The following is a 14,523-nucleotide window of genomic DNA, read 5'->3' as shown; positions in this document are numbered from 1 at the left end:
TTCTACCCATCCATTCACCCATCCGCCTGTCTATTCATGCTTCTGTACATCCAGTAAATAATTTCCGAGAACCAGCTTGTGCCAGGCCTTGTACTGGGCACTGGAGACCCTGAGATGAATTTGATACTGCCCTGACCTCAAGGAGCTCCCAGTGAGATTGTAGGAGATAGAAATGCAGATGGGCACCCTTTCTTGCCACCAAGAAAGGGTGGGAAGTGGTGAGGACTTGGGGCTCCCCAGCTCAGCTGCACGTTCTGCTGTCTCAGGATCAGCTTTCAGGGATGGACCTCAGAAAGCAGAAACAGCAGACTCACAAATATCTCAGCAACTGGGACCTTGCAGGAGGAAAGAGGCCTTTGTCTTTTGCAGGGGCCTTTGTCTTCCTGGTGTCTGAATGGTGGGGCCAGAGGCAAGTCCCAGCGCTATCACTGCCCAGTTGTGTGACTTAAGGCTTGTCACTTTCCCACTCTATATGTGGGCTTCCTCCTCTGTGTAGGGAAAGGGTTAGAACTCATGTGCCATCTCAACTGGTTGTGGCTGTGAGGAGGTAGTTCCTGGGAATCCTTCTGTGGCTACAACATCCAGGTTTAGATGAAAGGAAAGCCATGATTGATTTGTGAGGTCTGCACTGGATTGGAGGTAGCTGTGGGGAGTCCTGGTCTCAGAGAGCAGGAAGGAATGCTGAGATTGATAAGTGATGTCTGCCATGGGTGTGATACCATGACATAGTAGCACACTTACCCTCTGTGGACCAGATAATGTCCAGGAGTCCTGCCAGCTCCCTTGATCTAGGATTATGAGCTCTGGGATCTGTGATGGGACATAGGCCTTTGTGCCACCATTCTCCAAAGCTACCTCCGTCCCTTCCCTGGCCCTCATGCCACTTTCCTGCCCCAGAGTTTAAACAGAAAGAAGAGTGTACAATTCGTGGCCGGAGCCTGATCCAGATCAGCATCCAGGAGGACCCCTGGAACCTCCCCAACTCCATCAAGACCCTGGTGGACAACATTCAGAGATACGTGGAAGGTCGGTGGGCAGGGAGGGTGCATCATGGTGGGGAGGGAGCCGTGGCCTTTGATGTGGAACGAGAGAATCAAGAATGGATCCAGCTCTGTGACCCCTGTTTCTCCATGCCCAGGGAGAGGACAAGAGAAGTGATGCCCTCTGTCAGCTGAGTGTCCTGCCCTGGGCAGGACATGACTTGAGCCCAGGAGGCAGAGGTTGCTGTCAGCTGAGATGGCACCACTAGAATCAAGAATGGATCCAGCTCTGTGACCCCTGTTTCTCCATGCCCAGGGAGAGGACAAGAGAAGTGATGCCCTCTGTCAGCTGAGTGTCCTGCCCTGGGCAGGACATGACTTGAGCCCAGGAGTTTGAGACCAGCCTGGGCAACATAGACCCTATCTCTACCAAAACAAAAAGCAGACACAAAACCAAACTAAACAAAGCCCTGATTTTGGAGGCTGAAAAGGCTGAACCTGGTCTTTCTCAGCTTCCAAAACAGTGGATGTGTGTGTTCCTGTTATTATCAGGGTATGAGGGACACAGGCTGGCAGCCCACTGACCAGATTCAGGCCCACAGATAGGTTTCGATGCTGCAGCAGCAAAAACTGTGACTCTGCTGCCAGCTTGACAGAGGTTCTCACATAAAAACTTGGATTTCCGGCTACTCTTGAATAACCAGAAGATCTGGTGATTCCAGGCCCAGTCTGCCATCCTACCTTGGTGGAGAGGAGTGGCGGCCGCTCTCTGTACGTGGGGCCAAGGTGCTTTCTAGTGCACCCCAGTCTGCACCGCTCCCTGTGGCTTGGCGTCTGCTCCACGCATCTTCTGTCACCTGCCTGGCCCTTGCCGGCTTTTGTGTCTGAGACTCCTGGGTTAGAAGGATGCGGACGAGGGATATGTTTGACCAGGACAGTGGGAGATTAGAGGACTCTGGGCTGTTCCCCCGGGAAACAGCAGCCTCTGAGTTGGAGTCTCTGCTGCTTCTGATCTGTCCTGTTCTCCAAAAGTGTAACTGGTGAAGAACATCGACTCTGGGTCCAGACCACTAGGGCTTGAATCCCAGCTCACCCACTTACTGGCTGTGCGATCATGGCGAGTTCTTTGAAGCCTCTGGCCTTAGCTCTTTCCTGTGTCAAATGTGCCCACAGCGCCACCTCCCTCCTGTGTGGTTGGGAGGATTAAGTGAGTCAGCACAGGTCATGTGCTCAGTGCCCTGGCTGCCTGGCGTGGTGAGTCCTGGCCTGGTGCCTGGCATGGTGAGTCCTTACAAGCATGCACCAGCGCACCTGCTCTCATTCTTACCCTGCCCAGCCCTGAGTCCTGCAGTCCTCCCTGGGAAGAAGGCACCCCAAGAAACCAAATCCAAAGCCCCTCCACATCTTTCTGAGCCCTTTCTGGGTCAAGGAGCATCTTTGGAAGAAAAGAGACCAGGATGTTCGGCCTGGAAGAAATGAACTTTCTTTTGCAGGACAGACCATACCCATGTAGGATGAGAATATGTATGTGAGGCTATTAGGAGCGTTTGTCTGTGTCTTATGTGTGTACTTGTGTGTCTGTTGTTTGTGTGTCTGTGTGGATGCATGTGTACCTGTGTGTGTACATATGTATGTGAGTCTGCATATGAGTGCATGTGTGTGGTGTGCACTTGGGTGTCTGCTGTGTGTGCTTGTGTGGGTGCATGTGTGCCTGTGTGTACATATATGAATCTGTGTATGAGTATATGTGTCTCTGTGTGTGGCATGCACTTGGTTGTGTGTTGATGTGTATGTCTGGATACATGTGTACCTAGGTTGTACATGTGAGTGTGCCCATACTTATGTGAACAAGCTGTGGGGCAGGGGCGGTGGCCCAGGGTTAAAGGGGCTGGTTCCGCCTGTGTCTGCAGCTTGCATGTACAGATGGGCCTTATGGTTGGGGTTCCACTGCCTGAGGTCAGGGGTTCCTGGAGTTCACCTAACAATCAATAAAACCTCCTTGAGCACAGCCTTGGGTGCCAGGGCTTTGCTGTGAAGGGTCAGAGCACCTTGGGAGGTGCCATGGGGAGGGGCTGGGTCCTGCCCTCACCTCTTGCTGCCCCGTCCCAGCCTGTCCCCGTTTCTCTTTCCCTTCTCCTTCCAGATGGGAAGAACCAGCTGCTCCTGGCCTTGCTGAAGTGCACAGGTGAGGGCGTTAAAGGTGTGTGTGGGGCACATGCCCGGCCTCTTCCACCGCCCAAAGCTGACCATCCATGCCGTCAGGGCCTGGACTCGGGGAGGCAACGCTTTGGCCTGGAGCCCCTCCAAGATCTACTTGAAACTTGCTTCTTCCTCATGTGTCCAAGGGACAAGCCTCAGGGCACTGGAGCCAGGAGTCCTGTCCTGTGGCACTGCCCAGGCCTGGGTGGATGTTGACAGGGCCCTGGGATAGAGGACAATGTTAGGGGGGCCTGTGCCAGTAGAGCCTTCAGCCCCAGCCTGGGGGCTTCCACCCAGCAGAGAGAGGGGAAGAGGAAGCGGGAGGAGGTAGTGGAGAATCTTGGAGACCTTCTCTATCCCTCTCTTCTTTCCAGAAATTCTCTGCCAAGGGGGTGCTACTGTAGGATCTGGGTCAAATTTGGTCACTGAAAACTCACTGGCCAGAAGCCGGCCAGGGAAATAATTCTTTCCAGAAGATTGGGACGCTGAGAGAGCAATTGCTTGAAACTGACCAGTTCCTCAAACCATGGCAAGGCCGAGGACAGGGGCAAGGGCAGAGCTGGGGGGAGGAAGAGAGCATAGTTCTCCAATGTAGAGAAAATGCTGAATTGCATTTCTGAACACGTGGAGCTTGGCAGAAGAGCTTGGCATCATTGGCATTCTACTGGCCAAGGCCAAGGAAGCCCGTAATGAGAGGAGAAATGGCTGAGGGTGAGGGTCTTGGGAAACCCTTAGGAAAATCACAAGGTGTTTCTTTGGTTGGTTGGTTTTCAAAGCAGGCAGATGAGTCACTGAGAGAACAGTTTTGGCCAATGGGCTTGCGTTTTGGAGAATTGATTTTTGTGGAATTGGCTTTTGGTGACTGGGATGTCCACCAAAAAGTAATTTCTGACCTATTGTTCGCCCTTTGCTGGGGGTTCCATGAGGGGTCCTGGACCCAGGGCTTTGGGGGGTGGGCCTCCTGGTGGCACGGGAGCACCCCTCCAGTGAGGCCCCCTGCCCTCTGCCCCCAGACACAGAGCTGCAGCTGCGCAGAGACGCGATCTTCTGCCAGGCCCTGGTGGCCGCCGTGTGCACCTTCTCCGAGCAGCTGCTGGCGGCCCTGGGCTACCGCTACAACAACAATGGCGAGTACGAGGAGAGCAGCCGCGACGCCAGCCGCAAGTGGCTGGAGCAGGTGGCGGCCACGGGCGTCCTGCTGCACTGCCAGTCCCTGCTCTCGCCGGCCGCAGTGGTGAGTGGGGAGGCAGGGCGGCCCCGCTGGCCCACCTGCTGGTGCCCGCCCAGGCCGGGGCGAGGGAGCGCCTGCCCACTCACTCAGGCTCCCCCAGATCTCGTCACTCCCGCAAAAGCGATTTGTTGAGCACCTGTGTGCTGTTTTATGGGCACTGAAGGTGCAGCAGTGAACAAAACAGAGTCCCTGTGCCTAGAGATCTTCTCTCACAGTGGGAGGGCAGGGGGCACACACAGATAATAGAATCCATGCTACATATGAGCAGGTGTCAGCCCAGGGCAGTTTCACCACTAGGGGACACTTGGCAATGTCTGGAGACATTTTTGGTTGTGACAACTGAGGGCCTGAGGTGGGAGTGGTGTGGTGGAAGCCAGAGATGCTCCTGCACATCCAGCCAGGGCCCCGAGAGTCACCAGTGCCTCTGAGGTTGGCTCCTGGAGCCCCTGCCACTGGCTAGTGGGGAGGCCTGGCCTTGGAGCGTCGTCTGCCGGCTGCTGCTGCACAAGGTGCCTGCCTGGTGGGAGATTGGCTGTCACTTGATTCCCAGAATGCACAAGCTGGGGCCCAGGGAGGTAGCAAGGAACACTCAGCCCTCCCCTTCCTCTTCTCACATGGGGAAGCTGGGCCCAGTTCCTTCATTCTCCAAACACTATGATGTACTAGGCCCTGCACTGGCCCTGGGGGCCTGAAGCTGACTTTCTAGTTGGGGGAAGCAGCTTGAGAAGAAGAAAGGACGGAGGAGGGAAGGGAGGTGGAGAGAAGGGAAGCTCTGCAGGAAGCTTTGCGGGTGCTGTTCCCTAGATTAGGTGGTTTCAGAGACAGGCTGTGTAAGGTGGTGATGCTTGAGCTGAGACCTCAGCCAGCCAGGCAGACAGTGTGAGGAGGATTGTGCGGGGCAGAGGGACCAGCATGTACCAAGGCCCCAAAGAGCGGCCAGTGTGGCCAGAGGGGAGCGGCAGGGGACTGGGCAGATGGGGGGACCTGATCTGTAGGGCCTGAGACTTTATTCTGGAAGCAGAGGAGCTGTTCAGAGGCTTTGAGCTGGGCGAGTGATATAATTTGGGTTAAGTTTTCAAAACAGGACATGTAGGATGTACTGTTTGTGAGCAGAGAGTGGCAAAAGGGAAACCTGGTGTCATCTTGGTGAGAGACGGTGGACCCTTGAACCCAGGTGGTGGCCGGGAAGCTGGAGGGAGGTGGGTGGGTCTGGAGGATGTTTTAGTGTTGACCCATCAGACTTGGTGATGGACCAGGCCCAGGGTGAGCAGGAGAGAAACTGAGAAGTCACAGGTTTGGATCTTGGATGACTGAGTGAATGCTGCTGCTATTTGCTGACATGGGACTGACTGGGGGAGGTCGAGGAAGGAATTGGGGATTTTTATGTGAGTGTGTTAGGTTTGAGAAGGTTAAGTTTAGAAGCCTGGTTGGTGGTCCAGGCAGGAGAGGCAGTGACTTTCCTAGGAGCACTCAGCGAATGAAGGCAGAGATGGGTTCTGTGACCCTTGAAGGTGCAGGACAAGCCACAGAGCACACCATGACTTCACATCCACTCTGGAGAGTCCCGCTCAGGACCTGGCACCCAGGGGGCCCACAGTCTGGAGTGCCAACTAGAGTTGAATTCAGCATCTTGGTAGGAAACCCTGGGGCAGGACTGGCATCTGAGACTCCTCCGCACTGTCTTCTTCCTGCAGAGGGAGGAACGGACCATGCTGGAGGACATCTGGGTGACCCTGTCAGAGCTGGACAATGTCACCTTCTCCTTTAAGCAGCTGGATGAGAACTATGTGGCCAGTGAGTGATTTCTGCCACCCCTCCACTGTGAGAGTTGGGGTCCTGGGGTGGAAGGGACAGCTCTCTGGGGTCGCACCTGGGGTGGAAGGGACAGCTCTGGGGTCACGTCTGGGGTGGAAGGGACAGCTCTCTGGGGTCACAGTGTCCTTCCCCTGCCTCGGGGCCAGCTGCCCAAGGTGAGCTCAGTACTCAGTGCTGTCAAATCTCATGCCTCCAACATGAGTGTGAGAGCTGAACTTTAGGGCACACATGGACAAAGAAGGGTTTCTTTTTGTATGAACCCAGCTATCTCCAACAGCTCTTAGAATGACACTACTGCTCAATTCTTAATAAAATTCTTCCCTAGAGATGTGAAGACTTGTTAAGATTTTTAAAGGGCTTAACTAAGTATAGTAATTAAGTTCCATCCTCCCTTCCTCCCTTGCTCTTGTCCTCTCCTCTCCTTCCTCTGCCTTTTCTCCCCTTTCTCTTTCTTTCTCTCTTTCTGTCTGTTAGTATTTTCCACTCATCCTTCCACGTGCCCACCCATTTATTTATCCATCCATCCATGTATCCATCCGTCCATGCATCCATCCAACTGTCCATCCATCCACCCATCCATCCGTCCATTCATGCATGCATGCATCAGTCCATCCACCCATGCATCCATCCAACCATCCATCCATCCATCCATCCATCCATCCATCCATCCATCCATCCGTCCATGCATCCATGCGTCCATGCATCCATCTATCCATGCATCTATCCATCCATCCCATCCATGAATCCATCCATTCATGCATCCATATCCATCCATGCACCATGCATCCATCCATGCATCCATCCATCCATGCATCCATCCATCCATCCATGCATCCATGCATCCATCCGTCCATCCACGCATCCATGCATCCATCCGTCCATCCGTGCATCCATGCATCCATCCATGCATCCATCCATTCCATCCATCCATCCATGCATCTATCCATGCATCCATTCATCCATTGATCCATCCAAACATCCATCCATCCATCCAATCATCATCCATCCATCCATCCATGCATCTATTCATCCGTCGATCCATCCAAACAAACATCTATCCATTCAACTAACCATCATCCATCCATCCATCCATTTACATGTCCATAATTATGAGCACATCGTATGTGTCAGGCTGCATTTGGGACCATGTAACACGGTCGTCATTCTTGCCCTCCTGGAGCTCATCGTCTAGCCCAGTGCATCTCAGCCCTGCTTGCACTCTGGAATCATTGGGGGAGCTTTGCAACGATCCCGGTGCCCTGGGTGCTAGTGATTCTGATCGGTTTGTGGGGCAGGGCCTGGGTGCTGGATAGCCTGGATGTGCAGCCAGGGCTGGGAACTGCTGGACTTGCTTCTGAGAGCAGGGGTTCTCCGAGCATGGCCCCTGGACCAGCAGTACCTGGGGGCTTGATAGAAAGGCAGATTGTCTGCCGCAACCGGAACTATGGCCTCAGAAACTCTGGAGGGGGAGCCCAGAGGCCTGTGTGCTGAAAGCCCTCCAGGGGCTTCTGAGGCGTGTGGGTTTAATCAGGAACCAGGCACTGGATTAGTGTTTCTCAATTTTTTCATTTCATTAAATTTCATTTAATTTCATAAAAAACCTTTTTAGTCAATTTTTCCTAATTGCTGCACCCCCATGAAATTTTAATACTATGGATATATCTTATGTCTGTTTATCTGTGCATCTGGTGCTCATTATACATTAAAAGAGGGAAGTGTTTTCACCTCCTTGGGGACAGTGTCTGTCCTGCTGAAAATGCATGGACTAGAGTCTAGAGGAAGGGCAGGTTCTCTTTGAGTAGCAATTGGAATTGATTGGCAGCCAGTCTCCAGGCTGAGATTGGCTCGGGCAGAGCTTTGATCGATGAGTGATGTCTGCCATGGGTGCAGAATGGGGTCTGGGTGCCATATTTTGCCCTCCCTGCCCTAAGCGCTTCCTTCTGGCTGTGAATCAGATGCATGTCCGTTTGAGGGCAGCTTTTCCCAGGCAGGGGCCCTGGGCTACCGTGTGAGGGTACAAGGAGCACTGGGGAAGCTGTGACCCCAAGTGCTGTGGACCCCCTAGCTAGGCAGAGTCCACATCAGGTTCAAGAATGAAGCAGCGGAACTAGGAGCTGGTGAAGCAGGCAAAAGGGAGGTGTCAGCTGCAGTTCTTTGGAGAGTGAGAGGGAAGGGCTGTTGGAGGCTGTCCCTAGAGGGCAGGAGGGCAGGGAGGTCTGAGGCTACCCCTGTGGAGTCGGGATTACAGGGAGGTCCCAGGGTGTCCCCCTGGACCTGAGGGCAGAGAGGTGCCAGCTGTTCTGGAGAGGTGTGCCAGGGCTTCCCCTGGCCTGGGCCTCGGTGGTGAGTCACCCTGCCCCGTGTCCTCCCGCAGACACCAATGTCTTCTACCACATTGAGGGCAGCCGGCAGGCGCTGAAGGTCATCTTCTACCTCGACAGCTACCACTTCTCCAAGCTGCCCTCCCGCCTGGAGGGTGGGGCCAGCCTGAGGCTGCACACGGCACTATTCACGAAAGGTGAGCTTCAGGCCTGGGGCAGGGAGGATCACAGGGGCTGGGCCAAGGCCATTAAGCACACCAGCTCCCAACCGCCTGCCTACCCGCCACATCTTCCCTCCTAGCGCTGGAGAACGTGGAGGGGCTGCCTTCTCCAGGCAGCCAGGCCGCGGAGGATTTGCAGCAGGAGATCAACGCGCAGTCCCTGGAGAAAGTTCAGCAGTATTACCGCAAACTCAGGTACCTGCCTGGGGTCCCTGTTGGGAGCAAGAGTCAGGAAACCTCCACGTGGAGTGGGCATTAGCATGGAGGTGCCAGACGGACCCCCAGCATGGGCAGCGGGCCACACACCCTTTCTTGAGCGCCTACTGTGTGACAGGACTCTTGGCCTGCATGAGATTCTCCTGGCAACAGGCTGTGGATCCCACTTCACAGAGGAGACGAGGGAGGCCAAGAAAGCGTACACACTTGCCCAAGGCCACACAGCCAGGCAGTGGCGGAGCTTTGAACTGGGGTCTGTTTGGTTCCAAAGGGGGTCCTTCCTACTGAGAGGAGCCGGCTTCATTCTGCAGAGGGTGGGAGCTAGGACAGGGGACCTTGGGACTCTCGGGCCTGTGAGTAATGGGTGCAGCTTGCAGGGTCTTGGCTGCTTAGAAGAGAACCCCAAGGGAGAAGGGGTGAGAGCAGGGACCAGGTGGCACCAGGAGGAAGGAACCGGTTCTGGGAGGCAGCTTCTAAGTTCTGCAGCTCCCACTCCTGCCACCCTCCCCCATGGCCCTTCCTGTGTGTGTCACACCACCTCCCTCTGTGACAGAGGCAGGCCGAGAATTAAGAGCCCAGGGAGGCGAGTACGGGTCTGGGCTTCATCATTTGGAAGTGGGAAAATGAGGCTTCACTCGTTTGCTCAGAGAATGCATCCAGCCCAGTTACTGAAAACTGGCATCTGCTTGGATTGATCAGGGCTGTCACCAGTCTGTTCTGCGCCATCTGTGGAGTATTCTGAGTCCTGCCTGTGTGGTGCTTTATTCATCACTTCATTCAGCCCATGTTGAGGCCTCCTGTGGGCCGGGCCCTGTTCTGGGTGCTTGTTTGGGAATCTGCAGTGAGCAAAACAAAGTCCTGTTCTTCATGGAGCTCATACTCTAGAGCAAGGACTGTCGGAATCCGGCCCACCTCGCCTCCCTGTTTTGTAAATCAAGTTTTATTAGCACACAGCTGCATTCCCTCATTTTCGCATCTTCTGTGGCTGCTTTCGTGCTGCAATGGCAGAGTTGAGCAGCTGCGATCGAGACTCTCTTGTTCACAAAGCCTAAAATATTTACCGTTGGGCTCTTCACAGAAGAAGTTCGCTGACCCCTGGTCTGGAGGGGGAAACGAACGATAAACCAGTAAGCCCAGAGCCATGAGGCGCCAAGTGGTGAGAGATGCTTAGAAGAGAGAAAAAGCAGGACCAGGGCCTGAGGAGCAGAGGGCTGGGGGCTGCTGGGGACGGGCAGGCAGGGAGGGGTGGCATTGGAGGAGTGCCTGGGAGGCCCCTCTTTCCCCCCAGCTGTTGTGGGAACAGGTGCCTGTGGGTGAGCAAAGCCTACAGGTGCTCTTAGGGATTTCCTTCTGAGGGTCGGCAGAGGGCGGAGTCACAGTGGCTACAGGAGTTGGGACCCGGGTAGGGGCAGGGCGATGGTGGGTGTGGTGGCCCCCGCCTCATCCCTGTCTTTCTCTCACAGGGCATTTTACCTGGAGCGGTCTAATCTGCCCACGGATGCCAGCACCACGGCGGTAAAGATAGACCAGGTATGTCCACCTGCCCTCCTTCCGCTGCAGGGAGCTTGGGCAGGGTGGGGTGCTCAGGAGTCAGGACTCAGCCGACAGGCCCAGGGTTGTGCCCCAGCAGATTCTAGCCCAGAAGCCCTTGAGACCCTGCAGTCTCTCCTCCTCCAGGAAGTCTTCCGCGATAGCTTCCTCGTCATTCCCCGACTTCCTGGGATGATTTATTTTCGCTGGCACCCGCCCATCTGTACCACTCCAGTCTCCCTTATTAACCACAGCCTTTCTCTGAGGCTGGAGCCTGGACCTCATGACAGGTGTAACCTGTATGGCATTCTTTTCGTTTTGTGTGTTTCAAATTTGCTGTCAACCTTTAGAAATCAAAAGATTTCCCATAAAACGGAGGCTTCCAGCTTTGCTGGAGGAATGGGAAGATCTGGCTGTTGGGGACCATGTTGCCGTATGTCCCTGTTGGCCCAAGCCCGGAGCAGCTCCCTCTGAGGGGCCTTGATAGTTCGGCTCCTTGGGCTCCTTGCCTCTGACCCTCAGCGTATGTCTTTTGGCCTCGTGGTTTTCTAGGTTTGGGCAGGCCTCGAATGTGCTGCTGATTTTGGGGTGCTGCCTTGGGGCTGTGAGCTGGGGGCTCTGGGGGGAGGATGGGCACAGCCATTTGGGACTTAACACTCTGGCTGGCGGAACGTCCCCACATGTCCCCACAGCACAGCTCATTAGTGAACCACCACTTGCACGTGGGGGTCAGGGAATGCTGGGGCAGAAGGGAAGGCTCCTCCTGGAGAGGGGCACTTGTGTTGGTCTTGACGGGCTGGGAGAGGACACTTTCTTCAGGTTTTGCTGGGGACACACCTGGGCAGCTGAAGAGAGTGAGTGGGAAGGCGAGGCCTGAAATAGATGGTGAGCGCGGACTGCCAGCCTGCAGCGCAGTGGGGAGCCACAGAGGGCTCTTGAGCAGAGGTTATAGAAGATCAAATTGCATTGTCATCCCCAGAGGGGGAGCTGGGAGGCAGCTGCAGGAACAGCTGGATTAGAAGGAGACGGTGGGGGAGGAGGGCCGGGTGGGGGCTGAGGGGCTATGGGGACCTCCTCCAACTCCCCGGGCCTGTGTGGTGCCCCCCGCAGCTCATCCGCCCCATCAATGCCCTGGACGAGCTCTGCCGCCTCATGAAGTCCTTTGTCCACCCGAAGCCTGGTGCCGCTGGGAGCGTGGGCGCCGGCCTCATCCCCATCTCTTCGGAGCTCTGCTACCGCCTGGGGGCCTGCCAGATGGTCATGTGTGGCACGGGCATGCAGAGGTGAGCTGCTGCCCGCTGAGTCGGGGTGTGGGGAGGGGCTGGCCCAGCTTCTGGTCAGTTTGGGGGCCTGTGGCAAGGAGGCAGGAAGGCTGGGTTCCAATCCTGGTTCTGCCATTGCCTGTGGAGCCCCGACAAGGCCTTGGCTCTGTCTGCATCTCAGTTTGTCTGTCTGTGAAATGGGATGGCAGCAGCAGGTGGTCCTAGCAGGGCCGTGGAGCCACCTGCTGCTCTAACGCGGTGGTGAATGTGCATGACAGCTGTGTCCTGTGGTCCCGCTGGAAGCCTTGTTCAATATTAACAATAGCAATGGCCTGACTGGAGGCTCCCCTACCTCCTACCTCCATCCTTTGTCCCCACTGCTCATCCCAGGGAGGAAGAGGTCACCTTCTCCAGAGCCCTTCCTGACCTCCCGTTACAAACTGTGCCGCTCCCCACTCAGTGCCCTCCCAACCCTCTCTTCCTCTGCAGCCCTCACCCCCTGCAGACAGCACCCTTCATTGGTGTATTCTTTTCCTCCCTGGTTCCCTCAGGGCAGGGCCGGATCTGGGAGGGCAGGGGCCCCTTTTGTTCTCTGCTGTTCCTCAGGGCCTAGAGCAGTGCCTGGCCTGAGGCAGATGCTCAAGAAACATTTGCTGAATAACTGTTTCTTGGGGCCAGTGCTCCCTGCCTCCTAGGTCGTTGATGTTCCATGCAGATTAACAACTTCCCGTCTTTCTCTACCAGTGCGGTAGCAGGGCCTATTTTAGGGGATCTCACCTAGAAGCAGTTTTACCCCCGGGGAACATTTGGCAACCTCTGGACACAGTTTTGGTTGTCACAACTTGGAGGAGGGAGGAGCTCCTGGCCTCCAGTGGGTGAAGGCCAGGATGCTGCTCAGCTTCCTGTGGTTCCCAGGACAGCCCCTCCAGCTGGGCCAGGGTCCTCTGTGTACCGCCGTGCTCCCTATTTCATAGTTATCTTATAGGGAAACTGAAGTTAACTTATCTACCCAGGGTCATGGAGGAGTTACATGGAGGGATCGGATTGGAATCCCAGAGGTCTTGCTATAGAATCCACTTTCTAGAACTGTTGAGAAACCCAGAGAGGTGGGAATCAATGTGTCCATCTCAAACCCCACTGAGCTGGCAAGTCGTGAGGCTTCCAGGGAGTCCCCCATTCACTCAGCAGATATTTACAAAGGTTCTCCTCTGAGCGAGGCACTGGGAGAGTCACAGGGAACTCAACAGGGCTTTTGTAGACGGGGAAGCACCAGAGCACCTGCTAGTGAGGGTGGCCGCTGCCTGGAGGAGGAGGAGCAAGTGGGGAGGGACAGCAGGAGGAGGTGCTGCTGTGATGGTCAGGACTGGGTCTGGGAGGCCTCAGAGGGACGGGAAGTTGCCCCAGCTCTCCCCTACTGTCCTCCAGCTCTCCCCTACTGTCCTCTGACTCCCGCTGTCCTCCCCCCACCACTGTCCCCCCCTCCCCTGCTGTCCTCCTTCCCCCACTGCAGGAGCACCCTGAGCGTGTCCCTGGAGCAGGCGGCCATCTTGGCGCGGAGCCATGGGCTGCTGCCCAAGTGCATCATGCAGGCCACGGACATCATGCGGAAGCAGGTGAGACCACTTGGCCACAGGGTCCCCCAGCACCCTGGACTGAGGGCGTGGCATGCTTGCAGCCAGGGTGGGATGAGGGGCTATCCTGGGACTGTAGCCACCAGCCCCAGACCTGAGCCTTCTCTGAATCTGGAGGGGAGCAAGGATTTTAACTTCTGGGTCCGTGGGCTTCTGGGCCCCAGCCCCACCCCGCAGTGTGCTTCCTCACGTGCCCTGAACCTGCAGAGGCCCCGGCCTGATGGTTCCTTCTTCCAGGGCCCGAGGGTGGAGATCCTGGCCAAAAACCTGCGAGTCAAGGACCAGATGCCCCAGGGTGCTCCGCGGTGAGTGGCTGCCTCGTCTGTCCCTTCATGTCCCCTCCCAGCTGGCCAGGACCCGGACCTGGATTTGGCATCATGTTCCTGGCCCAACCCCTAATGCTCAGATGGGGCTTCCCCTCTCATTTATGGGGAACCTCTTTGAGGAGCCATAGACACAACTTCGTCACCTCCTGAAGGAGCTCCTGCCTCCACCGGGAAGATGAGCAAGGCCCCCAGGTGTGCCATGGGCGGTGGCTCTGTGCCATCCTCCCACCTCACTGCCACTGTGCCCTCAGACCCATGCCCCGTCAGCCCTGAGCCCCGCCCCATGCCCTCTACCCTGTGTCCTATGCCCTGTGCCCCCCACCCTGTGCCCCCTCCCCTGAGTCCCTGACCCCTGAGCAGCTTGCTTTAACCTGGGGCGGAATTAAGAATGCTGTGATTTTAGCTGATCCAACCTAAGCTAACCTTTTAGTCATTTACAGAAATGCGAACTGAACAGCAGCCTGGGCCCGGGCCTGCGGTGCCTGATTTGCAGGGATGCTCTCTGTTCCTGCCGTCTTTGGCACTGGGGGTGCTGTTTCCTCCTGTCCTCCCATCCTGCTCTCTCTTGATGTGGTTTTCAGGCTTCCTCTTGGTGCCACGTGCAGGCCCTTTAGGATCATGAAGTCGTTTCCGTCTGATCCTCTCTCTGTCTCCACAGCCCTAGTTTGCTGTCGTCATCTGCCCACAAGTTTTAAATAACTCTTGTTTTGAAATAATGTGACTCCCAAGAAGTTGTAAAAATAGTCCACAGTTCCGTGGACCCTTCAGGCAGCTTTCCCCAGCAGCAAAGT

The 14,523-nt window shown here is 55.8% G+C and overlaps 1 protein-coding gene across 1 annotated transcript in view; it reads left to right on the top strand.

Annotated features, from left to right (window-relative positions):
• PREX1 (phosphatidylinositol-3,4,5-trisphosphate-dependent Rac exchange factor 1) overlaps positions 1 to 14,523 on the top strand; it is a gene marked incomplete at its 5' end in the record, with an annotated part of 216,297 nt that overhangs the window by 196,647 nt on the left and 5,127 nt on the right. Inside the window, 10 exons of the mRNA XM_011995411.1 lie at positions 898 to 1,026; positions 3,124 to 3,165; positions 4,193 to 4,413; positions 6,105 to 6,204; positions 8,600 to 8,743; positions 8,848 to 8,962; positions 10,447 to 10,513; positions 11,624 to 11,796; positions 13,286 to 13,388; positions 13,644 to 13,711. Coding sequence (XP_011850801.1) covers positions 898 to 1,026; positions 3,124 to 3,165; positions 4,193 to 4,413; positions 6,105 to 6,204; positions 8,600 to 8,743; positions 8,848 to 8,962; positions 10,447 to 10,513; positions 11,624 to 11,796; positions 13,286 to 13,388; positions 13,644 to 13,711 — 1,162 coding nt within the window. The remainder of the gene's footprint in view (positions 1 to 897; positions 1,027 to 3,123; positions 3,166 to 4,192; positions 4,414 to 6,104; positions 6,205 to 8,599; positions 8,744 to 8,847; positions 8,963 to 10,446; positions 10,514 to 11,623; positions 11,797 to 13,285; positions 13,389 to 13,643; positions 13,712 to 14,523) is intronic.

Source organism: Mandrillus leucophaeus, unplaced genomic scaffold (assembly GCF_000951045.1).
Source record: "Mandrillus leucophaeus isolate KB7577 unplaced genomic scaffold, Mleu.le_1.0 Scaffold489, whole genome shotgun sequence".
Classification (NCBI taxonomy): domain Eukaryota; kingdom Metazoa; phylum Chordata; class Mammalia; order Primates; family Cercopithecidae; genus Mandrillus; species Mandrillus leucophaeus.
The sequence above is the reverse complement of the archived record's forward strand: the minus strand, read 5'-3'. Positions and strand labels throughout refer to the sequence as shown.